Source organism: Engraulis encrasicolus, chromosome 20 (genome assembly GCF_034702125.1).
Source record: "Engraulis encrasicolus isolate BLACKSEA-1 chromosome 20, IST_EnEncr_1.0, whole genome shotgun sequence".
NCBI lineage: Eukaryota > Metazoa > Chordata > Actinopteri > Clupeiformes > Engraulidae > Engraulis > Engraulis encrasicolus.
In genome coordinates, this window is record NC_085876.1 from 28,946,960 (window position 1) to 28,972,452 (window position 25,493).

The window sequence follows — 25,493 nt, forward strand, 5'->3', positions numbered from 1 at the left end:
AGAATTCCACCCATGGTTTAGTGCCTCCAGGGGATTTTTCAGCATGTTTTGAGTTGGAAAGCATTAGTCACACCTGGCAACCCTGCTTGTGGTGGTTTTGGCTGATGAGAGGTGGCCAGTTTAGCTTTCTAGGAACTGATTTCCTTTCACAGTAGATCTCAAGAGAATTTGACCTCTCATACTGTGCCAGTCAGGTTTATAAATGGATACCAGGCTGTAATAAAAAATAAAATGCGAAGTTACTATTTGTGAAATGAATGCTTCAATATCCAATGAAGATGATATTCAGGCCTTCGTGCCTGATTTCAGGCTTTGCAGAGTTTGTTTCTAAGAGTGAAATAGGCATTAGGTTCAAGGTTCCGGCACAGGGATTTCTTCACTATTCTACCAATTGGCCAAACTATGTGTATTCTACACTTCAATTCACAATTGCGTTTGTGAGCATAAAACTAAAATGAAAAAATATGAAGTGTTACTTGGCTGCTAACAGGAGAAGTGGAGTAATGGATGTCACTGTGACCTGTTCCATGGAAATAGTGACGAGTGAAATGGGGAACTCCACTCCACTCCACTCCGGTCCAGTTGGTGTCTGCCTCGTAGTTTGTTGCCCTTCCCTTCTCGCCATTATTTCCATAGTCACCTCTGTGGCCATTGTCCATTACACAAAAGACACCACTTAACCCCATTAAGACCTCACGGGTCTATAACATTTAACAGAATTGTCAATGAGTGCGATTATATGCAGTTCAGTATCTCGAATATGAGGCATATTCCGGTTATGATCAAATTCGGGATAAGGCGTTATACTGAATGTTGTATCCAGGTCTGCATTTTTGTCTGTTATTGAATTCTCTTTAAATGTGTGTAGCCTGGATACCAGCGGCGTTCTATGGGAAGCCTCGGTATCCAGGATAAGGAGTTTCCATGCGTCAGTATTCCGGCTTCTGTCAGAATACTCCACCCAGCATATCCCGATTTTTCTCAATCCTGAATAAGAGATTATCTGGCATACTGAAGCCGGGAAAAGGTGTTTATATGTTCAAACACAAATTCGGGATACTGAACTGTATAAATGCATGCATTAAAGGTAAATAACACCCATATGTGCTGCTGCTGGTCCTCCATGTTGTGTTGCACAGATGCTGCTCTTAGTCGTAATGGGTTAAAAAGCAAGGTCTCACACAACTGTATGCCCCAACTGTATGCCCCACTAGCATTAAATATGCTTGTTTCTTTAAGTTTGTGAACATTGCCATCAAATTAATAAAGGAAACACAATATCAATCACTCGCACTGCTCGCCCTCAGAACGAAAGGATTTTTCCCCCCTTCGCTCCAGCACCATGTTCCACTGCGCAGCTTCCCGAATGCAGAGATGCACCCAGTCACTTCTGTTCCTTGCCAGCGACCCTAATGGGGCTCACGATCTCGTGGGGAAACTGACATCTCTGTGGAATACGGCATTGTGATGCATGCGATTTTAATCACTGCGTATCAATAGTGAGAAGAAGTTTCATGCAACACCGTTGTGTAGCTTGTGAGTCAACTTCAGCCCAGCCCAGTCCAGTCTAGTTCAGTGAAGGTGGCGCTGGGTAACATCGTCAGACTAATTGCAGTAATCATCTAACAGTTCACACCTCTCCCTGCTTCAGTCTTCTAATCTAGTCTCTTTCTCAATATGGAAATCTTTTGCCTTTTACCATCTAACCATTCACTGCATTACAACATCATATGAAGCTCCTTTTTCGAACACACCGAATGTTTTCACCAAACTTTTCAAAAATGATTTTTAAAAAATGATGCAAGCTATCAGCAGGGCTTGCTGTAATTCATGGTGCATTGGCACAGAGGAAAAACATGCTCATGGCTTCAGCTTGTTTTCACACAAACTGTAGTTTGAACACGCCAATTCATCCCTGCCGTGGCCAACCGGTAGGGAACTCCTCTGCCATGCTGGGTCCTTTGCCGACCCCTCCTGTCTCTCTCCCATTCACTTCTTTCCCACCTCTCAAACTATTCTATCATCAATAAAGTCGTAAAAAAGCCCCCCCCCAAAAAAAGAACACCGCAATTAGTACCAATTGCCGATTCAGCTTTTCTATCCGCCCACTTTCATCGGTGAGGAAGCAATTGAATTCAAACCATACACACTACAAAAAGTGAACAAGAGCGCTGATCACCATACCTTTTGAACAGACTAGGTTTAAAACCCCCCTCAGAGCCAACCATTGATAAAACTATATTGTCATCGTTGTATAATGCTGCTGTGATGACAGCCATGGTACAGGACGGGCAAGAGTTTGCGACACACCTGCACACACGCACAGTCACACACACACACATACACACACACACACACAGGTAGAATATGTGGTCATCTTTTCCTTGCTTTGGAAACTTTCCCTAGTAATTTAAATGAATAAGCTACTTTAATTATGGTTACTGTCAAAATTGACAAATATCCCCTGGCTCACGCCTCAGTCTGGTGCAGGCGTGCAAAAAAAAACCCACAAACATTTTTTTTAAAACTTTTTATTTTAAAGAGCAAACATATCCAACAATATTTTGTCTGGCTGTGATGTTTTGTCTGTCGCCAAACCTGTCTGTACTTTTTCTACAGTCTGTAGCCAGTCATGATCTAGCAAGTTGGGATTTTTTTTTTGTCTGTCGCCACAACTGTCTGTACTTTTTCCATGTTGATGGTCATGATATTGCCATTAAAAAGGCTCAGGACCAAATGTGATTATTTTACCTGATCTGAAGTATTTTTGATCCTTTGACACTCACCCAAACCATGTGCCCTGTCCTCTTGTTCCCCCCTTGTCTGCTCTGAGTGAGGCTGGGGCTGTAACTCCCTCCCCCTCTCTACCTCACCCCACCCCACCTCCTGCTTAAAAAAATGTCAAACACACACACACACACACACACACACACACACACACATACAACTATCATGTGAAATGGGAGTACAGTACTCTGCAGTGTCCCCTCTCCCTCTATTGTGAATTGTGGTGCCCATTGTTGTGCTTGTATCTTTTCAGCGCTCCACAGATGTCTGAGGTCTATCACCTTTTCCCCAACCCCAACTCCTCGTCTCTGCACTCACGGCTCCTTCCAGGGTTAGCATTTCCAGTCGCCTGCAAAAAAAAAAAAAAGCTGCTGTCGTGTCCCCAGAACACTTAAAACACTGTGTCTGACGATGACTGCCCCCCAACCACCGCCAACACATCCCCTTAACACCTACCTTGAAACCTCTAATGATGACTAATCAAATCACCTCTCCACACCAGACCCTTTGTTTGTTTGTTTGATTGTTTTATTTATTTTTAAATTTATTTGCTGTGTGCTTCTGCAAATGGGAATGAGCCGGTTGCTGTGTGTTGCATCATCTGTTGCATCATCTGTGTCCATGCTCCCCCCTACCTCTCTCAACCAATCATACTCAAGGGACCACAAGGCACCTGTGTGAATTAGTCTAATGAAACTCCTGAAGGAGTTACATCCACAGAGGCACGCTACAAAAACAGTTGCTTGCTAGTGGTGTTAATGCTGGGCTTGCAGATGGTGTTGGTGCAGATGCATGTATTAATTACTGTGCGTGTGTTTTTTTTTTTGGGGGGGGGTGTTTTTTTTTCCTCACCCATCACCTCCTCATGTATTCCAGTTGAAACTCAAAAAATGGCAACCGTTTGAGCCATTTAGGAATTTAGGCATTAAGACATGGCTACCACTCCACCCCCAAATCAGGCGACACCAGTATTAACCTTTCTGGGGACTTGATTTTTTTTTTGCTACAATGTGTGTGCAAATGGCAGCAATGTCATTATTTTTCTTATTGCTGTAACCGTGCGTGTTGTTTGCTTATGGTGTTCAAGCTCTTTAATTTTTTACAGCGTTCAAAAAAATAATGGACCATTTGAAGGGTGATTGAACTGATTCGAGTTACAGCATGCCTTACGAGTCAACACTTGTGTCCTATTCTTTTGCAGGACCGAACTCAGTGACCACCTAGACAGCATTGACAACGGCTTGGAGAATCTTCAGTCCATCCTCAATGCTCAATCCATCAACTTTGACTCCTCGCCCATTTACGATGTAAGTTGCATCATCTCCTCCAGTAGTCTCCTACAGCGAGGTTGGCTCAGGCGGTAGAGGAGCAGTTCGGCAACCGTTGAGCTTAGGGCTGCACAATTAATCGTCAATAATCGAAAATCGTGATATAATCGTGTAATCGAAATCGTGATTTCAATCGTGATTTAATCGTGGCAATAGTGGCCTACCTTCGAGAGCGTCCTTGAAGCCAGAACATACTGACAGGCTGGTGTTTCTGGCCAGAAATCTGTTCACCTAAGTTTCACGCTATTGCCTTTTACATAATTATTACAATTCATTTTATTTTGCTCATCCCGTATATAATTCAGTCTTGGTTATATTTCATTTTGTTATATTTTTTTTTACAAAATTCAGCAAAAAACAATAATCGTGATTAATAATCGTGATTATGATTTTGACCCAAATAATCGTGATTATGATTTTTTCCATGATTGTGCAGCCCTAGTTGAGCCCCACTTTGCCTAACCCCAACAATGTCTCTTTGAGGAAGACATACGTAACCAAGTTGCTCCTGCTGGCAGGGTGGTACCCTGCGTGGCAGCCAGTGCCACCGGTGTGTGTGAATGGGTGAATGTGAGGCATAATACAATGTAAATCGCTTTGAGTGCTCGAAGGTGCTATATGAATACAGTCCATTTTCCATTTACAGCAGTCAGTAGTAGTACCCTACATTTTGGCCTGGCTTGAGTATTTTCCACCATTCATTATTGATTTTACACACAATTCATTTTGAATTCACAATTAATTTCAAATTTCCACCAATAAACATGTTTAGCTGCAAAACGTAATATACTTTGGTCAGACAAGTACCATGTTTCTGGGTACCTTGTTTTCAAGTGAGTTACTGCACTTAGAATTGCCATAAAATATGCATCACCTGTCCTGCAGCAGCAAGCATATTCCAGCCAGTTGTCCAATTTTACCAATGTCATGACACAAAGAGGGACCATGCACACACGCAACTCAAACTCCACGTGAGACCCTCGTCAGTATTAGTCAAGTATCTCACAATGATATGGTGCTTTGTTGCTTCTGGCCCATTTCAAAATGATGTTAGGCAGTTGCCATTAACTCCTCCTGACTCAACAACCACATGTGGATATTGTCTACATTTTTAGGTGCGAGATGTCAAATGATTCGACTGGTTAATTCGACATGTCGAAATGTTGAACTAAGAACAAGCCACAAACATAATTGTGGTTATTGGCATGGGAAAGCAGTGGCTGTGCCTGAACTGTATTACTTTCTATCATGTTTTGCATTTTACCCTCTAACCACCTTTTAAATTGTCTCAACAGATCCTCAGCTCCTCTGCCATAAACCCAGACTTCGACTTGGACAGTTTGACCACCGTAAGTCTAACAGACATTTTCAATCCGGTGTGCTGTTTTTTGTTGTTGTCTTTTTTTGGATAGTAATACAATTGTAATTCATGTGAATTGAAACCAAATTGTAACTGAGTAATATAATTGTTAAATGCAATGATTTTTATAAAGATATTTATGTAATCTTGCTCAACCTGGCCTGGTGGTGATGGTTCTAGTGGTAGTAGTATTTAAGTGTCTTGGCATATCTCCTGGCAGAACAGTATTATAAAATGTATAGCATCGCATTATTTATGCAACTCAGATGTAATCTGTGCAATGTGTAACAAAATGGGATTTTTTTCAAGTGGAAGTGCAACTGTGCATATTTGTGTGTTTACATCTCTGTTGGGCAGCTGTGGCATAGTGGTTAGGGAGGTGGACTTATTGATCAGAGGATTTCAAGTCAGAATCCAGCCTTACCTCTCCCTACACCTCCATCCATGGTTGAAATGCCCTTGAGCAAGTCACCTAACCCCACATTGCTCCAGGGACTGTAATCAATACCCTGTATCTAAATGACTAAGTTGCTTATGATAAAAGCATCAGCTAAGTGTAATGTAATGTAATGTAAGCTGTTATCCAATGATCTGCCTCACCCTGGTTTGCCATTCGCCCTGCCCCCTGCAGATCCAGGAACTGCTGTCCGACACCCCCAAGGAGCCTGAGTCGAGCAACAACGCTGCTAACACAGGTTTGTGATATTTTAGTGCAGTGGTTCCCAAACTTTGTCAGTTGTCGGTGAAAAGTGGACCTAGGAATATAGTTGCGACCCCTCTCCCACATCATATTCTAAATGTAGAACATTTTTTGTTCCACTAATGTTGCTAAATGTTGCTATCATAGACATGTGTATGCAATTGTATAGATTTTATACAATAATTCACTTCTGTCCGCGACCCCTCCCTTGGGGTTCTGACCCCCAGTTTGAGAACCACTGTTAAGTGATTCTGTGGTACAGTATGAACTATGTATATACATATACATCATGAATTTGCTTCTACTTCTACGTTTGTGACCTCTGTAGGCAAGCAGCTGGTCCAGTACACTGCCCAGCCCTTGCTGCTGAGCGACCCGGTCAGCGCTGACGTAGCAGGGGCAGGAGAGGACCTTCCCATCCTGCTGGAGCTCGAAAGGGACAATTACTTTGGTCAGGACCCCAGCGAAGACCCCACCATCTCCCTCCTCTCCAGTGACTTCCACACAGCTAGACCGGGCGACCCCAAATTCTCCTAAGAACTATACTTAAAACTTTTTTTTTTTTTTTTTTGTAAAGGGATGTACTACAGTGTTTGTTCTTTTTTCCCCTCTTTTTCTTTCATTTTTTTCCCCGCTCCCCTCCTTACTTCTAGTGTTTGGGTTTTTATTGTATCAGTTCTTATTGTTGTAATACCCAAGTGTTTTTTTCTGCACTATTTGTCTCTCGCAGACGGCTCTTTAGTCCAAAAAAACAAGTATATCGAAGTATATCATAGATACTTCTAGGTGGTTGTTGTTTGCTTCACTGCTGTGAAAGCTGTTGTAAACAGGCCAATACAGTTCTATCATGTTGTTGGCCTTGGAGCAAGAAAACGGGCCTCAAGATGGTCCAGAGAAGATAGAAAATACAAGCTACAGATAATCATTAGGTCAGGTGTTTATGATTGTTATTTAATGAACACGCTGTGTGTTTTTCTTTTCTTTTTCTTTTCTCCCTAAAGCGATGCTTTGTTCATGCTGTCCTCAACTTGCACATAGAGGAAACTAACGCGACAGTCTCAAGGAATGAATATGGGTAGCCATTTAATTCTAACAGTCAATGGGCTTGTTCAGGATTGGTTGGCCAACTAGTGACTGGCTTAAACCTGGCTTTCCGTGTCGTTTTTGGACTACACCACACCCATCTATGGGATGGTCGGATGATATCGTCCAAAGCAGTGGGCCTTTTTTATGATTGTGCAAAATCGATCAAATCAATGCAGCGCACATGCATTCTGCAAGTGATCTCTAAAAGTCCTCTGTATACAATGACTCTTATACTTACTGTCAAGATCTGATCCATCCCAAACGCGGCCAAGGTACATGTAACCATTTTAAGTTCAGGCTACATTGCTGTAGGCTAGCCAGTAGCCAGCCAAGTAATTTCAGAGAAGGCCACGCAAGGCCAGTCTAGTCCAGTCGAAGGCCAAGCCCCAGGTCCAGGCTGAATCCAATCCTGGGGTGGATTCCCCAAAGCCATAGTTGCTAACAATGTTAGCTACTTTGTTGTTTGCGATGCAATTTGCCATTGGCAACTACCCAAGTTGCTAACAGGCTAACAACTATGCTTTTGAGAAATGCACCCCTGGTGAACATGTATTTTTTTTGCTGAGAATGCACCTGAGCTGTCCTGGTTGCTATGATCACTCGTTTTACTCACTTGTTGGTAGCGCTACTCTGTTAGGCAAGAGATTGTTGTGCTATACAAGAATACCGTTATCGTTTTCTTTGTTTTTATCCGTTTGTTGATTTTTTTTTTTTCTTCCTTTGCCTTTTTATTCACGATGGGTAACTCATCAACTCAGTTCACTGTCATAGAGCTTGAATTTCCAGACTGTTTTAGCCTATTTAGATTGTATGGGAATGCTGTTTTTCATCTTTTTTGTGTTATATCTAAAATTTAGCAGGAGAGTAAAGCAAATTGTCAAAAAATCTATTGGTTTGTACAGATTATGCAGTTCAATCGCTGTCAGAACTTGTCCAGATTTCAACTTTTATAGAAACAGTTATCACCGGTCATATTGAACTACTTACACTTTTTGCCCCATGTCCCCTCGCACACACACCCTTCTCTATATATTCTGCAGTCCTATTTATTTTGAGTAATATAATGAAGCAAAAAAATGTAATAATATTGTTTTTTATGAGTATGCCCCGTGCTGAGATAAAGCTATGATGATGATGACGACTATTTAGAGGTCTACTTTAGAAAGAGTTTTTGTAAGATGATAAATGATCCGTCTGCCTTTGTTAGCGAAAGTATTAACAAATTGTATACATAGCCAAAAGAGATGCTGTGAACCAGAGTTTGATGTACGCAAGAGCCAACTGTGGCTAGCTGTCTCTTCAGTGCATTGATGGAAACCTCAGGGGCACAAGTCAAACTACTTCCTCCCGCCCTTTCCTCTTCTTGTAGGGAGCGTTCCAATATGCGACCTTGCATCCTCCACTTGTGCTTGTTGCCTCATACCAGGAAGTAATATGTTATGATGACATCACTGACAACAGCATTATATTTCAATATCTCACAAAAGTTCAATTGTAAAGTAATTTTCTCATTTGCAAACTGGATGGTGAATGTAGAAAAGTACCCCAAAAATTGTTTTGGCTATGCTGAGAGCGGGGAAACTTAATTGTTTTCTCCACGTAGGCGGAGGCCACAAGCACAAGTGGAGGACGCAAGGTTGCATATTGGAACGCACCCCTTGCCTCGGTGTCGGCATGGGCGGTGGCCTTTCCTCATTGAACATCCCATTTGTAAATTGGATAATGACCTTCAAATTATGCTTTCGCAAAATGTAGAAGGCAACATTGATAATCAATGACATCAAGTATTGCGCCACAAGGTCACAAGCAACAGGAAAGGATGCAAGGAAGCAGATTGATTTGTGCGCCAGGGTAGGCGTAAAAAAAGCTTGATATATCACATCTACTCAGTGCGTTATCTGTGTGGATATGGGTATTGGTTTTGCCGTAACAATACGACTTTTACAAAATAAAGTTCTCTCCTCATGTTTATCTTTTGCGAAGCTTTGATTGTGCATCATCATCAATATCATAGGATGAAATGTAAAAATTAAAGCATCCATGTTGTCTCAGACATACAGATGGAAAAATGCATTGTCTTTTCTTCTGGAGAATGACTTGTGTGGTGTGTGGACATATTTACAGCGCCACCTAATGGTTTGTACAGAGGTACTGCTAGTATGGTGGGTCACTACCATGTTCAGAGCCCCTCAGTCATGCAGGAGGATGGGGGAGAGCACTGATTAATTAGTCCCGCCACCAATCTGGCAGGTTGGGAATAGAAGCGGCTGTAAGACTTACACCCAAACTATTTACCCATGACTACCCTGTTAAGATACGGTAGAGGCAGGGTCGCGGCTGACAGCTTTAGCCAGGCCTGGGGCAAAATCAACTAAAACGGTCCCAGACCTAATACGTATAAATGTAACGAGTGGACCCTGGGCATCCTTTCTCCCTGGGCCCGGGACAACTGACCCTTTGTCAACCCTGTCGGCTTCCCTGGGTAGAGGGCAATTGTGGTTGGCCAGCTGTGTGATCTGTTTTTTTTTTTTACACTTTTCCAATTGCCATGAGAAACTCTGCGTGGTTAGTAAAACAGGATCCTTCAGCAAGTGATGTTTTACTTGATGCACATTTTTCACAGTACCCTAACACATTTCTCTTCAACCAAAATGTAGTACATGGTTGATGTTCAAAATAGATGTTACATTTAATGTAGGATTTACTCTCCATGTGACATTCATTCATTAATGTACAATTTTCTGACACTTGAAATAATATCTTTGACACAAACACGCTATCAAATGGAACAGTGCTGTTAAGACAATTACAGGGCATTGCTTTTGTGCTTTTTGTACAATTTGTGTTGCTGGGAATGATCAAAAAACAAAAAACAAAACAAACATCAAACCACAGTATTTTTTTTTTTAAACCAAAGGACAGCCCACAATATCTCTCTTCATAGGCAAATACACAAAAAAGCAAACAAAACAAAAAAAAGGTCCAGGATAGTTAACGCACAGTAAAAAGTTTTTTTTAAGTTATCATCAGTGTCATAATGTTAATGTTTAAATAGTCAAGAACAAAAATCCTCACAGTCGCACGCACATACACACACAGGCTGACTAGTAGTGCTAGTGGGGTGGGTCATTGGTCCGTTGCGGGTCGGACTGGTCCGTGCACTGGAATCGGTAGCGCAGGAAGCGCACGCGAGGCTTCATGTGGAAGTCAGCAGGTATCCTCCAGTTCCACATTTTCTGGACCTTTCACAAATCAACACAAACAAGGCGGTCAATCATTTTTTAAGACACTAGTTTCTTTTTTTTGAGTCCGTTACAACACAACGCAGAACAAGTCAACCTTCAATTTTATTGGAGAAGAAGATCTTGGAATAAATCTAGGCTAACACCTGTAATACCCTTGTGGGCCATACCTTGGCGTTTGGACTCAAGGGAACGTATGCCTTTATTCAAATGTACCAGAACTTATTGTGATTGTACTGTAAACGTCTAGATGTAATAATAATTGTAGTAGTGATTGTTATAATAATTTTTAATGATACATTTCTTTTATTAAAAAAATAACCATACATAAACAATAATATACACGGAAAGTTTATAATTACTCTGAGTATGTGAACTGGAACAGTCTACAAAATGCAACAACCACAAGGCAATACTCCATATTTTCTGCACCCTCACATACTGTACGTCATTATCGTGGTAGTCAAACATATTATCAGCAGAATGATTCTGCGTGTTATACACATGGGTCATTTAATGTCATTTAATGCTCTCAAGGCATTTCAGTCCGTGAAAAAGACAATGGAAATATTCAGGTGTAATAAACCTCCAGGGCCCCGACGGTGGCTCAAACATTTAGGGCACTAACTGTTACGCCAAAGACCGATTCCGGTTCGCGTCCGGCTTGAGGTGAGGCCGATTCACGGTCCTTCCCAGTACCCCACCACGCTCCCATTACTTCCCTTTCTCATCTCAAACAGTCTTATCCCATAGGCCAAAAAAGCACCCCCAAAAAATAAACCTCGCAGATAGCCTCCAGGCTGTCATGAAAGTGAAGCTGGGATGAATTTCCATAAAGGTGCTACTTACCTGAGAGACCAACCATGAAGCCTGGATGGAGGCTCCCCACACTTTCATTTAAAATGCCAGGAGTATAAGGACATTCGATAGTTTATATTTGCACTTAATAATTTGTATTACTCAGAATATTCTCTGTGTAATATCAGTATCTAAAGCAGAAGTATGTCACTGTGGTTCATGTATTTGGTTAACTAGTTTTATGTTTGTACTGACGCACAGCAAAAGCATGCTTTCCTAAGAAGTGGATCAGTTCAGTGGACGTAATTTAAAGGGAAAACAAAGCACCTTACACACCTGTGAGGATCCGAAACCTAGAGACCCTATGCCCAACCCACCACCTTACACACACGTGAGGATACATACCTAGTAGTCACCCTACGCCCAACCCACTATTGTGGCACCATTGTACTGTATGTGCATGCTCCTTTAATGCTTTATTTGGCATGAATTGTGAATCAAAATGGATGCGAGACCCACCTTCAAGACCCTGACCAGATGGGTTGTGCTGTTCAACTGCGGAAACTGGAAAGCACAAGCAAAACAGGGAAAACAGAAGAGCTCTTGAGCACCAGCTCTATAAGTACCAGCTCACAACAGGCACGTCAGCACAACAAAACACAACACAACAAACTTGCATTTATGCCTCGTCCGTGCAAGGCGGCAGCCCCCAAGGGAGCAGTACGGTGGGACGCTGCCATACTCAGAGTAACTCAGTCATGCAGAGGGATGATATTAAATGAAATATGTTATTATGTTCTACGTATGTATATATGTATTCACATTATCCTAACATAAATTGTATTAAGTATTTTTTTCAGTTGACCATCACCTACAGTGCTGACCAGTGGCCTTGCAAGGCATCCCTCACAACTGGTGTTTGGATGTGTGTAGGCTATGTGTAAATGGGGGAATGTGAGGCACTGCATGCAAGTACCATTATCATTTACTAAAGAGGTACAGAATACAGACCGGTGCACTTACAGTACTGTGTCTTTTGTAATATGTGTACAATGATGCGTTTTAATATTTAGGCACCTGTTTTCAATTCAACTAATTCTAATGTTTCAACATATGTATTTGTTGTTGAGACACCTGTGGCTCTGAGAAATCTTCAATCCATCTATTCGCATAATAGTCATTACTAAATGTGTGTGCTGCACTCAAGTGATCCCTTAAAAAAAAAACAAAGTCCTCAGATGGACTACGATAATGGTCTTATACAGTCAGTGGCGGAACAATTGCACACAGGGCCCCAGGGCAAGACACTTATAGGGCCCCTCATACAGCCTGTCAATGTGACAATAGGGCCCCCACCACCAATATAGGAGGACCCTTGGCCCCGGGGCGAATGCCTTGCTCGCCCCCCCTATAGTTCCGCCCCTGTATACAGTATGTGGTACACATCAGGTGGGCCTCTGGTCTAAACCCCAGGCCATATCACATTTCATTTAAGATACAAAGTCCAATCAACCAACCATCTTGACAGCGATGTGGCGAGACACAGAACATGTGAGAAATTCAAACTCCCATGAAGCTTACCAGCTGGTTGCGTCTGTTCCGTAACTCCTGGCTGACCTGTGGTTTGAGACGGAGACAAATGTGCACACATGAGCAAAGGGGACAGGCTGGATCAGCATGGCTGTAGCCTTGCTTTCATCAGCTCCTTCATATACCCTACAGAGACTACTGTATGCGCTGCCAGCAGTGCACTTACTGTTCGCATTGTCATCTCCACTAACAGCACATGCAATCACAGATTTATTTTGATCTCGTTTTATTTTATTTTTTGGAAACTACCTGATTTAGGGCACTAAAGTGCAGTAACTGTACTCGACCACAATGGCACATTATGACACATTATGTACATGCGTAAATAAAATGAATGAACAGTATATATGGGATACGATTTTAAGTTTGATTTTAAGATCATTTTCTCTCCCAAGTTTGAAGAAATGCAAAAACTTACTTGAACCGCCTACGGTTCCTTGAGGACCTGCTGTTACTGAGAAATAAAGGACATTGTATGCTATGAATTATCACCATGCATGCCATGCACACATATGTATGGCTAGAGAAGGGCAAAATAAAAAGGCCTTTGGTGACTTTCAAAGGCCTCCTTACCTGAGTCCATACTTCCTGTATGGTCTATAGCTCTGTGAGGATGCTCTGTAACTGAAACAGCAACACAAATCGGATACATGCCAGCACATGCCACAACATCATGTGAACGTGGCCATTATCACTATATTGATAATTGATTCGCCGGGAGCAAAACTGACAAATACTAAAAAAAATATAATTTTCATATCATGAGTGTTGTGCAAGTTAAGTTATACATCACAAGTATTCTAGATATTCTGTACTATTGTTATCAGCAGGGCCACACAACACTTTGGCTGGGCCCAGGAAAAAGTAATCGGTAACGTTTTAGAATAAGGTTCTTCTAATAAGTGTTTATAGTCACTAGTAAACAGGAAGTAATACCCTTACAAGTGCCCAATAACATGCTTATTAATTTTGTTCACATCTTATAAGCTGCTTATTATGTATTTATAGTGGTTTATTTTTTTTGTCTTATTATTTACATCGGCACACATATCCATCTTGATATGCTGACTAATACTAGATATGGAGGCGTCGCGAAAAAAACTAAATTTTCAAGATGGCTGCCATGTGTACCGATTTTCATGCTTTTACTCAAATAAAGTTACTCATCAGATGTTAACAACGTTAATAAGCATGTTAACAAAGTTAATAAGCATGTTATTGGGCACTTGTAAGGGTATTACTACCTGCTTACTAGTGACTATAAACGCTTATTAGAAGAACCTTATTCTAAAGCGTTACCAAGTAATCTGAAAGAGAGAGGATTACAGAAAGCCAGACAACCTATCTGCTCTATTCAGATCTGGGCAGCGTTTCACAAAAGCATTTAATAGTACTTGAGCCAAGTACTGTACTAGTACTTATGTATTAGGTGCCCCCTAGGCAATATGTCACACCACTAAAATTGTATAGGTCTACATACTATCTTTTTTCCTCCACATGCAAATAAGATGCTTGCGCATTGTGCTACTTAAGAGTTTTTTTGGAAACGCAGCCCAGATCAGGTTTGAAGTTCTCTATGTTACAACAAGGGACTGCACCACTGAAGTTGAATGCACAACCCACCTGTAATATCTGTCTGTGCTGCAGGACTGTGAGAATCCACAATATCTGAAGGGGAAAAAAAATCCAAACATACCACCTTGTCAAGACATCATTTTAAAACGACTCTTCACTAATATGCATATGTACTGTATATGTATATGTACTGCACGGTGTATGTGTGTGTGTGTGTGTGTGTGTATGTGTGTGTGTGCGTTACCTGTGAAGCCATGTCTAGGTTCAGACAGCGAATCTGCAATTCACACAACAAAATCACACATACAGTATCTCTGCACATGAATCCTGCATGAACGCCATCCTGCATTGCTGAATATTGTAACGTTTTCCAATAGTTTACCTGTGAATCTGGTTTGAGCATCTGTCACTCCCCCGTGACCTGAATCAGAAAGAGGGTTCTGAGGGATATTTTCCACAGTAACGGCACTCATCATTTATTTATTTAGCTACAGTATATGTGATATGCAGTTGACTTTTTTGTGTGTTTATGACTTGCTAATTAAAAAAACAGATGAAAACATATACGTATTATCAAAGGACATCTCAGTTTGGTGTCATGAAATCCATAGTAAAGTAATAAAGTACGGTAAGTGTAATAAAAACACATACCCACAGTGTCCGGTGGACTTGACCCATGTACACCACCCATTGCTAGAGCACAGCACAAACATGTATCCAGTTAATTTCATTGCTTTCCTAAAATGCCAAAGGCAATCACTGAAACAAGTTCTGACACTGAGAAGTCTGACACTGTTGTGAATGCTTTAAAAAAAAGAAAAAAAAGCGCACACTCCTTAGGATTACACCTAAATAATGTGTCAAGCCTGTGTTTGATAGTGAATGTGAGGAAGACCACAAGGCCGAAAGGTTGTCATTTCCTGCCAATGGATTAAGAAAAGAACATGAAAAAAGAAGAATCCTAAGGAGTGTACAAACTTTCCCCCCAAAAACTGTCACTTTTTTTGCTCAGTTCCAGTGATTGTGCAGAAAGTCAAGGCACAAAAGAAGACCACTGTAGGTGCTCCCATGGTGCGTGCAATGCATACCTGTCGCTTCCAGCGGGGCCTGGGCATTTGTGACGGCCTCACCAACTGCAACATCTGCACCTGATTGTATAGCAACATTTGTTATGAGGGGGGAAATCCCACATGCTCAAGAAATTACAGAAGAAGATTGAAGGTAGGCCTACGAAGGTTTCGTATCCAAAAAGCTGTGTATGAAAATCCTTTATTTTATATGGTTTGGTATCAAATTAAACAACATTTACTGTACAGCAAACCACAGATGGCAATGTCTTTTCTTCAGGGTAATAACTTATATTAGGCTGTTGATGGGGCACTTAACCTCCAAGTAAAAGAAATAGCCCACCTGCTCCATTCACATCAACGCCTCCCATATCCAAAGGACCACCTTGTATAAAAGAGAAAATGCAGGGTTGGCTTAACCCTATCCAGACTGGGCTTTTTTGGCATTCCTGGGCCTGGGGGGGGGCTCTTTTGACCCCCCCCTCATAACTCATGAACGGAATACGGTATGACCACCAAACTTTGGGGAGATGATCTACATATGGACATCTATGAATGACATCATTTTTGTGCCATTATCTGGTATTATGACGTCATTATGACATCATCTGATTATAATGCCCAAAATCTCGCCATAATGTATTTTCCATCAAATTTAGGTAATGCACTTAAGTTTTAATTATTATATGCTTCAGACCACTTTAATGCTCACAAAGCTGTCTGATGCTAATGGAAGTAATAAAAAAATATGAAAAAGGAACAATAATGAGACTTAGATCAGTGATTTTCGGTCAGACTACCTGTCAGAAAACCGTTGCCATGGCAACGGCAAAAATGATAAACACAATCTTTTGGTACTAAACTATAGCCAACTAAATTTTAGGAAAAGTCACCAAGTTTCGTAGTCATAGCTTAAGTCGTTAAGGAATTATACAACATCAAAGTTGGTGCGGGCACTTTTAGCCCCCCCCCAGTCTGGATAGGGTTAACAAAGAGTTGCCTACCTTACATGATGGTTAGAAGGCAATCACTTTAAATGGAATACAAAAATCTTTCCATTTAAACATTTACGATGATAATAATAGCCACAGAGAGAATAACCATATTCATATTTATGAATTAAAAATACAAAATTCTAAAGCTGTCTGTGCCCACATTTACCCGAGAAGAACTAAATGTGCACTGACCCATGTCTATCTGCGCGCCAAAAGTGTGGTCGATCCCATCGACAGTCCCTGCTGAAAGGAAGTGACCATCACTTGGGTAGAAATATGCGCGCGAGCCATGCGGCTTTTGTTTTTCCATCATATCACAAGAGCCTCGTTGAGTTGAATGGCGTAATATGTCTAGTTCTACTAATAAATTCAGACTGACGTCTCACGCTGTGAATCTGCTGTAACAACATAATAAAGTACGTGAAATTCCGTTCATCCCATGTGGCGTCATTTTCTGTGGAGCACCTACCTGTCGTGTCCAGCACTGAAACGACGCCATGTGCCTCACCTGGACAAACACAAAACATGACCGTTTGACGAGTGACGGATGGTTTATTGCTTTGAAAAATAGCGTTTCAGAGGATTTCTTCTCTTGTCGATGTTTTATAACTATACGATTGATTTTCATTTCAGCTCCGCACGCCTCTGTACCCAAGGTTGCCAAAAGAGCCCTGGCTACCGGCCCAAGGATTTTCCACAGGTGAGGTGAAGTTCAAAAAGAAGACGACGATGAACCCATGGACGGTAGGCAGTTTTGGCGGTCTGGAAAGACGTGAACTCTTGAGTTATGACTAACAAATCAATAGAGGAGAAGAACGGTTGGTGACAATAAATACTAACCCGTGTCTACTGCGTCTGCTGTAATATGTTGATGCGCTGAACCTGAAGAGAGAGAGAGAGAGAGAGAGAGAGAGAGAGAGACGCTGTCAAATGTGTGATGAGAATCAAAGCTATTGGGTATCCTTTTAGTTGAAAACATAAACTATGTGTAGTTTTTTCATGCAGGCATGTGTGGTATATGCAATATGTTATACTCAACCTTGCCACTAGGTGGAGCCTGTTCCTATTAAATGATGAGTTGACTACTGTATCACCAGAGTAGAAGCACAGTTACAGAAGATGTACGCACGTTCCGTGTATGCTCTCATGCATCCGTTTATTTCTGTTTATTAAAGTACCGTTTATTTACATCCGTGTGTTTATTACGACACAACATATTGGCGACGAGGATGACGACTCTACAGCTGTGCCAGCCGACGCCTTTTCTACAAAATCCGGGCGATCCGGCGATTCCCTTCAAAGCATGGATCCGCTCCTTCGAGAACTTTCTGCTAGCAATGTCCGAGGGTGAGCTAACCGATGCTAGGAAACGTGCATTACTGATTCACTGCTTGGGTGCTGAAGGTCAAAGACTTTTCTACACGTTGACAGTAAATGGAAATACATACGCGAATGCTTTAAAAGCTCTGGAGGACTTTTTCATACCCAAAGTCAATGTCGTGGCCGAACGCTACCGCTTCAGACAGCGTGGTCAGCGGGCGGGAGAAACGACAGACCAGTTCCATGCTGCATTAAAGGAGCTGGTTACGACATGCAATTTCGGTCGATTAGAAGACGAGATGTTACGCGATCAGATCGTCGAAAAGACCAACTCCTCACGCATCAGGGAAAAGTTGCTACTGGAGGAAAAGTTAACGCTAGCCAAAACGTTGACGATTGCGCGCCAAGTTGAGACCGCCATTTCGGAGGCTAAAGCCATGAGCATGACCGCCGAGGGTGCATCGGTGCAAGCGGTGCACGCCACAGGATCGCATCAACAAGGCAACTACCAGAGAGGGGAGACTACATCGCCTCAAACTTCGGCTGCACCGGGGAAAACATGCTACAGGTGTGGCTCAGCTTCACACAAGGCGGATTACAGAGACTGTCCGGCTAGAGATGCCCAATGCAATACCTGCAGAAAGAAAGGACACTTCGCGAAAGTCTGCAGAGGCAGCAAGCAAGTGCACGAGATCGCCGTACCAGAGGTAACAATCCTGAATGTTAACGCAGGTCATGGCAGTAACATCATGTGTACAGTTAAAGTGAGTGCAGGGGGAACACAGAGCCATGATGTCGAACTAATGATAGACACAGGCTCAGCAGTGTCAATTTTACCAGAGACTGTTTATGCAAAGTGCTTCCCTGCTACCACTGCGCTCACCAAGCCTAGCTGCCGACTGAAAGACTGGGGGGGAAATGAGATACCCGTGCTGGGGTGCTTGAATGCAACAGTGGCATTTGGTGACTGTAATACTGCCACAGACCTCTACATTGCAAAGCAAGGGTCTGCAATCCTAGGCAGAGACCTGTTCACTGCACTACAAATGCAATTGATCAATGGCCAAGTTGCAGCACGCCCTGCTGCCACATCTACACACCAGGTGAAAGTCTTTACCTCTACACTGCCTGCTGTTACCGATACTGAATTCAAAGCTGCATGCATGTCCTGTCCTGTACAAACTGAGCTGCGACAACTACTTACCTCCAGATGGCCTGCGTGCGCCGAACAGCTCAGCTCAGACCTACAACCCTTCTTCGAGCTCCGAAACGAACTCTCTCTACAAGGTGACTGTGTCGTACGTGGTTCTCACAGACTACTGGTGCCAGGCAGTCTACAGGCGAAGTTCATCGCACTCGTCCACGACACACACCCAGGCATCGTGAATGCAAAGCAGAGACTGAGAGAAGAATACTGGTGGCCTGGCATGGACGCCCAGGTCGACACTGCACTCGGATCCTGCACTACATGCCGAGAATACGACAAATCAGCCGTCACACACACACCACCACTACAGCCCGTGCCTCACCCTGAAGAGGCCTGGGACAAGGTGGCGATAGACCTGGTGGGGCCTTTCGAAAGAGCGCCCACGGGCTGTCGCTTTGCTCTTACACTGGTAGATTACCACAGCCAGTGGCCAGAGGTAGCTTTTCTTCCTAATGTTACCTCACAGGCAATTGTTGAGTTTCTGTGTTCTGTTTTCAGCAGAGAGGGCAACCCCAAAGAACTGGTGTCTTACAGCCCTCAATTCGTGTCACGTGAGCTTGAGGCTTTCCTTCAGGACAGAGGGATAGTGCACACAAAGTCATCGGTCAGGGCGAACGGTGAGATCGAGCTCTTCAATCGCAGCTTGAGAGACAGCCTGCAGAATGCACTCCTCGAAGGACGGCCCTGGAAGGAGTTTACACGTGAGTTCCTGCAAGTCTACCGTGCTACACCTCACTCCACTACACAGTGCTCGCCTGCAGAACTGCTGCATGGCCGACCTATGCGCACCAAGCTTCATGTGGCTGGACGTCCACTGCAGCAACAGCAAAGACTGCCCAAACAGAAACAAACAAAACACACTTATCGCAAAAGAGTGGCCAAACACATGTCCTTCAAATGTGGCTCTTACGTCCATGCGAAAAAGCCTGCTTCCAACCTTGCTCCAGTTTCCCTACAGGGGAAAGATCGTGAGACTGATGGTGATGGAGAACCATTACCGGTGGACACTGAACCTGCAACACCACGACCTGATGGTGTACCACCACCTGGCAGACCGACCAGGTGCCACAGGGTGCCAGAATGGACTCAGGACTTTGCTGAAATGAACTGATGAGGATGCAGTATGGTGAATTTATATGCGTGATTTTCAAGGTGAAGTGATTCAAGGTTTAAGATTTACAGGTTCAAGTCTTTGATCTTTAAACTACATGGTCCGAATTTAGTTATACATAAGTTATACAAAACTGTGTAAAATGAAATGTGATCCTTTTGGAAATGAATATTTACCTGGGTGGCAAAATGCAATTCTAGTTAACTTTAAACATAATGTGATTCTGCTACGAACTAATACTTACCTGAACGTAAAATGAAAATGATAAATATGTTTTACTGATGCACTCTATTAAGAATACTGGGTACTGTTAAACTATGCTTCTCTTCCAGTTATTGTGTTTTCTTATTAGGGGGGATATGTGGTATATGCAATATGTTATACTCAACCTTGCCACTAGGTGGAGTCTGTTCCTATAAAATGATGAGTTGACTACTGTATCATCAGAGTAGAAGCACAGTTACAGAAGATGTACGCACGTTCCGTGTATGCTCTCATGCATCCGTTTATTTCTGTTTATTAAAGTACCGTTTATTTACATCCGTGTGTTTATTACGACACAACAGCATGTTTTCCTCAAATGTTTCAGATATTGCACAACATCTTAACGACTTTTGCATAGTGAAACACAGGCTCACTTGTACTGTCATGGGTGATGTCAGCACCAGGAACGTCTCCTGTACAGGCCAAAAAGCAGATGTCAGAGGTAGGCCTACTCGACAAGTGGACCATTATGCTTTTTTAAAAACAGGTACGTCAAACTCAAATTGACTGAGGGCCAAAATCAATATCTGAAACAAGTGATACAAATTCAATATTCATTTTTAAAAAATGGACTAAAATTGTGCGTGCATGCACTTGATACTCAGTTAAATGAAATTCTGAGACGAAGAACCATACACGGACCATACAAGTCCAATTTTTTTTTTGTAAATGTCCAGAATTGTAAATACCTGGTAACATTTGATTTTTAACATTGACATTAAAAAATCGTATTATCTTATCTTATTATTATAATTAAGAAGCTTTTGTTTTCTGACTGCAAGAAAAATAAAAATAAAAAAAATGTTCAAACTGCAAATAAAAAATACCATAGGCCTATGTTCAAAATGTGAAAATGTGGACTTGTATGGTTGTTCGTCTCAGGTCTTCAAATTTCACACACACTGTTTACCATCATATATGGAAGTTCAAATGTGCAGATTCAGTGTATTGTGTTGCATATGAGTGTGAGGTGTTTCATTGGCCTGGGCCCACTCATAATCCTGTGACACTACAAATTTCATGTTCAAGTCTTGTTACGCTAGAACTAGACCTACATTAAAAGTGTATGTTGGCCAACTATAATACAGATTTGGAATGCAGTGTTTCCCCCAGAAAATTGGTTAGTCAAGGTGGTGAGGCTTCGAGTCTGTCCCTGGGGGGCGGGCGGGGGGGGGGGGGGGGGGGGTGGGGGGTCGCCACTCGCGATGTCACGCGGGGGGGAGGTGTTGGCGGGGTTTGATGTCACGCACGGCACGAAATACTGTTTCGGGGGTTTGGGGGGGGGGGGGGTGTTGAATAATAACAAAGCTGTGTAGAACTGGAAAATATGTATTTATTGACCTGCCATATCAAAACTATTTACAGAAGCTGAAAAGAAAAATGTAACAAAAAGTGCAGTGCAGGTTGTTTACATTAACGAAAAAGAGAAACCAAATGGAGTGCAAAATTGACTGGCTACCTATGACTACCTATGGCACATTTTGCAAGTCTTGTCCTTGCAGGCCATCCTTCTCGGTTTTTCAAAAAAGAGTTCCAGTGCCCTGTTGTAATTAAACTGCCCTACTGGTGGCCCATTTATGCTAATTCTTGGGTTGCTGCTGTGCTGACGTCATAGTGCTGCCCCCTGATGGTGATCTACCGCTGCTGGTGGACAACCTGGGCTTGGAGCCATTGAAACCCATTCAAAACTTCATTTTTTCGATCTGACACAGAATATTTTTAATTATACCTAAAGACACACCATTGGACTTGTTTAAAAGCTGAGAACCTCAGCTTTCCATAACTGAAAGCGGTATTTTCCTAGCATCTACCAATCCGAAGGTAGCCCACTTTAAGTGCGGAATTACTTTTCTAAAGATAGCGTTTTGTTTCCTTGAAACGACGCGGTTTATGTGTTACGCATACACGCTATTTTGACTCGGTTTTGCACTATTATGGATGAATTTCTAATCTTGACATGTTAATGGACAATCTATGCGAATGTTCATAATGTGTTTTTTATGTGATATGGGAGTAAATGTGTTTACAATCCCGTCTGGGATTTGTTAAACTAGCTGGCCCGCTAGTTAGCTAGCAAGTGCTAGGTCTCTACACTACATCATGTCAAAAGTGGAAAGATTTGCCGACACTCAAGGCTGTGGATATAATGAACTGGTTCTGTGAATGTTCTCAGAATGTTTTGCTTTGACAAATTGCTGATATTATAGCATTACATCCAAATCCTGGTGTTTCTTTGTTTATGCTTGGGCCCTGAGACAGATCGATTCTAATATCTATTACCAGAGAGAGTTTATTTCTGCTATTACTTACTTGCTAGCTAACTAGCGAACTAGCTAACAAATCCCAGACGGGCGTACTGTTAACACATTTTACTCCCATGTTACATAAAAACGCATTTTGAAACTCGCACAGATTGTCCATTAGAATGTCAAGATTAGAAATTCATCCATAATAATGCAAACCCGAGTCAAATAGCGTATGCGTAACACATAAACCGCGTCCGTTTCCAAGGAAACAAAACGCTATCTTTAGAAAAGTAATTCTGCACTTAAAGTAGGCTACCTTCGATTGGTAGATGCTTAGGAAAATACCGTTTTCAGGTATGGAAAGCTGAGGTTCTCAGCTTTTAAACAAGACCCATGGTGTGTCTTAAGGTCTAATTAAAAAATATTCTGTCGAACATCGAACAAATGTACTTTTGAATGGGTTTCAATGGCTCCAAGCCAGGGTTGTCCACCATTTCAAATTCGCGCGCTCCAGTGAAGGGGCATTCTGACGTAACTGCAACCCAAGAATTGAAAATTAAAATTGTTTCAAAATATGGCCTCGAGGATGGACACACATGGCGTAGTAATAAATCCGACCACTAGGTGTCACCATTTAGTCCAACCGATGTTGTCCTAGTGCCTGCGCTTGAACATGCATTACAACTTTTTTTTTTTACAAGTTTTTTTTTTTTTTTTTTGCCCTCGGACGCATTTTTTTTTTTTTTTTTAGGGAACGTAGCCAAGGCGGGGGTGGGGTTTAGTCAAGGCGGCCGCCTTGATAAGAAAGCGCTGGGGGAAAGCCTGGAATGATCTCGCGGGCCAAATAAAATGACTCCAAGGGTCACATGTGGCCCTCGGGCCTGTGTTTGACATCCCTGTTTTAAAATGTGTACATTTTCAGTCACAAAGAACAACTTGAAAGTCTACCTCTTAGTGTTTCTGTCACTGGCCGATGACGTCCATTACCTTTGACAAAATATTAACAAGGTTAAACAAAAAAAAAGTTACAATGAACCTTTTTTTCTTATTCACGAGTTCTAAAATGTTCTTACCATTTGTATCTACAGAGTCCGTGCTGGTTGTGTCGATTCCAACTTCTGTGTTGGAGCAAAGGAAAATAAGTAATTCCCAGGTGTGTTCCTGTTCTCAATATTGGCATGAACTGGCATGAATTGCAAAAATACACAGTAAATTTTGCAGTGTTAATTCAACATTTATATAGTCGATTTAACATCTTCTAGAGTGTATTTGGTCACAGACTACTCTCTAAGTGATGAATTATCTCAGAATGTTTATTGTGTAATGAGCTTATTACCACCTACCCGGGTAATCGATCATTGAGTGGTCTATATGTGAAATTGTGTCAGGGAAGAGAGCTAGATCTGAAAGATAGAAGATTAAAACAGTGAGGCATGATCCCGGGGTGATGTTCAGAGTTATACAAAACATTTTAGGAAGTGCACCCAACTCCAAACTGTTTAAAAAAAAATCAGGTGTACTGGTGCATGCAAGTGGATCAGTAAACTTGTTGTAGAAAAGTCACACTCTTTATTATTTTTCAATTCAACTTTTATTTAGTGCAGTGCTTCTCATTGTTTTTTTAAACAAACGCCCCCTTGACATCATCATAAACCTACCAACGTCTACCCAGGCTCCGCCCTCATAATGACGCTACACCTTCGGCTCTGCTACTACTCAGGCAAAGAGCCTGTTCAGGTACATTCTGAGCTCCGCCGGGCTGGGGAACTCCACCCACTTTGTCGGGAACCAATTAACTTTGAGCATCTTTAACGGTCCTGGGTAGAGGCGTGATCAAGGCAGTGACGTGGTTTAAGCAGAGACGTTCTATTGGGACTAAGAAAATGTTTGGTTTAAATTTTGGCTCAGCCTTTTCTGCCCTCGACCAGTAGCAAACCAAGGGAGGTGGGTCAAATATGCCGTTTGAGAACGTTAGTTGTTATGTTCTTGGTCAGACCAATTTTTTGAAGAGATTTTAAATAGACTAATGCCCCACAATTGCTACTGAGTACCGCGGCCTCTCAACTGTATCCTTCTCAACACCTCCCTAGGGCTCCCCAATGCTCTCTGGGGGGCTGTGGAGCCTACGATTAGAAACACTAATTTAATGTTAGTGTGACACAGTCACAGACTGACATTTCGGCCTAAGCCAGAATCATATTCATCACAGTACAAATAAAATGTTTGCACGTACCAGTACCATCTGCCGGAAAACCTGAACTTGGGTGGATATGGTCCACTGTACCTGGATGCAAATGAAATTACATCATTCTCCAAATGACGTGCCAGATCACAAATGCTCCAATTTATGAGGGTTACACTCGTGACAGTTGCTGGAACACTGTGTGTGAGTGAACAGTGTGTAGTGTTTGTGTTTGTGTGTGTGTGAGTGTGTGTGTGTGTGTGTGTGTGTGTGTGTGTGTGTGTGTGTGTGTGTGTGTGTGTGTGTGTGTGTGTGTGTGTGCGTGCGTGTGTGCATGTGTTCGTGTGTGTAGTCTGTGTACTCATGTAGTGTGCGTGAGAAACAGAGAAACCACATGGTTTGAGAAAGAGTGTGTCTGCGCAAGAAAGAGCGAGGGAGAGAGAGGTCCGCTTGCTTTATCCCAAGGCCACTCACCTGCATCTATATGTGTGTGGGCCGCGGCATCTGGCCAGTAGTCTAACACCCCGTGGTCCACAAACACGTGGTCCACACCGGCGTGATGATCCACATGACTGTGATCCACAGCCGTCCGGTCAGTACCCAGTGCATCGGGACCGTGGTAGTCGAACGTGGAA

At 42.4% G+C, this 25,493-nt stretch overlaps 2 protein-coding genes across 3 annotated transcripts in view; one reads left to right on the forward strand and one right to left on the reverse strand.

The window, feature by feature from the left end:
* Nucleotides 1-9,328, forward strand: part of hsf1 (heat shock transcription factor 1) — a 32,974-nt gene extending 23,646 nt beyond the window's left edge. Inside the window, exons 11-15 of one of the 2 annotated variants that reach the window (XM_063185731.1) lie at nucleotides 3,041-3,118; nucleotides 3,989-4,094; nucleotides 5,411-5,464; nucleotides 6,107-6,170; nucleotides 6,504-9,328. In XM_063185731.1, coding sequence (XP_063041801.1) covers nucleotides 3,041-3,118; nucleotides 3,989-4,094; nucleotides 5,411-5,464; nucleotides 6,107-6,170; nucleotides 6,504-6,712 — 511 coding nt within the window. In that variant the 3' untranslated portion in view covers nucleotides 6,713-9,328. The remainder of the gene's footprint in view (nucleotides 1-3,040; nucleotides 3,119-3,988; nucleotides 4,095-5,410; nucleotides 5,465-6,106; nucleotides 6,171-6,503) is intronic. The other variant, XM_063185732.1, reaches the window with a different exon arrangement.
* A 597-nt stretch (nucleotides 9,329-9,925) lies between these two features.
* On the reverse strand, nucleotides 9,926-24,945 carry si:ch211-80h18.1 (uncharacterized protein LOC555593 homolog). Its single transcript, XM_063184889.1, has 19 exons — nucleotides 24,910-24,945; nucleotides 24,020-24,079; nucleotides 23,750-23,794; nucleotides 23,625-23,663; nucleotides 20,805-20,843; nucleotides 17,369-17,410; nucleotides 16,998-17,036; nucleotides 16,721-16,771; nucleotides 15,877-15,918; nucleotides 15,555-15,614; nucleotides 15,118-15,159; nucleotides 14,849-14,887; nucleotides 14,711-14,743; nucleotides 14,515-14,559; nucleotides 13,465-13,515; nucleotides 13,310-13,345; nucleotides 12,883-12,918; nucleotides 11,821-11,865; nucleotides 9,926-10,503 (listed from the first exon to the last, which is right to left on the reverse strand). The coding sequence occupies exons 2-19, from the start codon at nucleotides 24,033-24,035 to the stop codon at nucleotides 10,469-10,471; spliced, it is 735 nt and encodes a 244-aa protein (XP_063040959.1). The 5' UTR covers nucleotides 24,036-24,079; nucleotides 24,910-24,945; the 3' UTR covers nucleotides 9,926-10,468.
* Nucleotides 24,946-25,493: the final 548 nt, after the last annotated feature.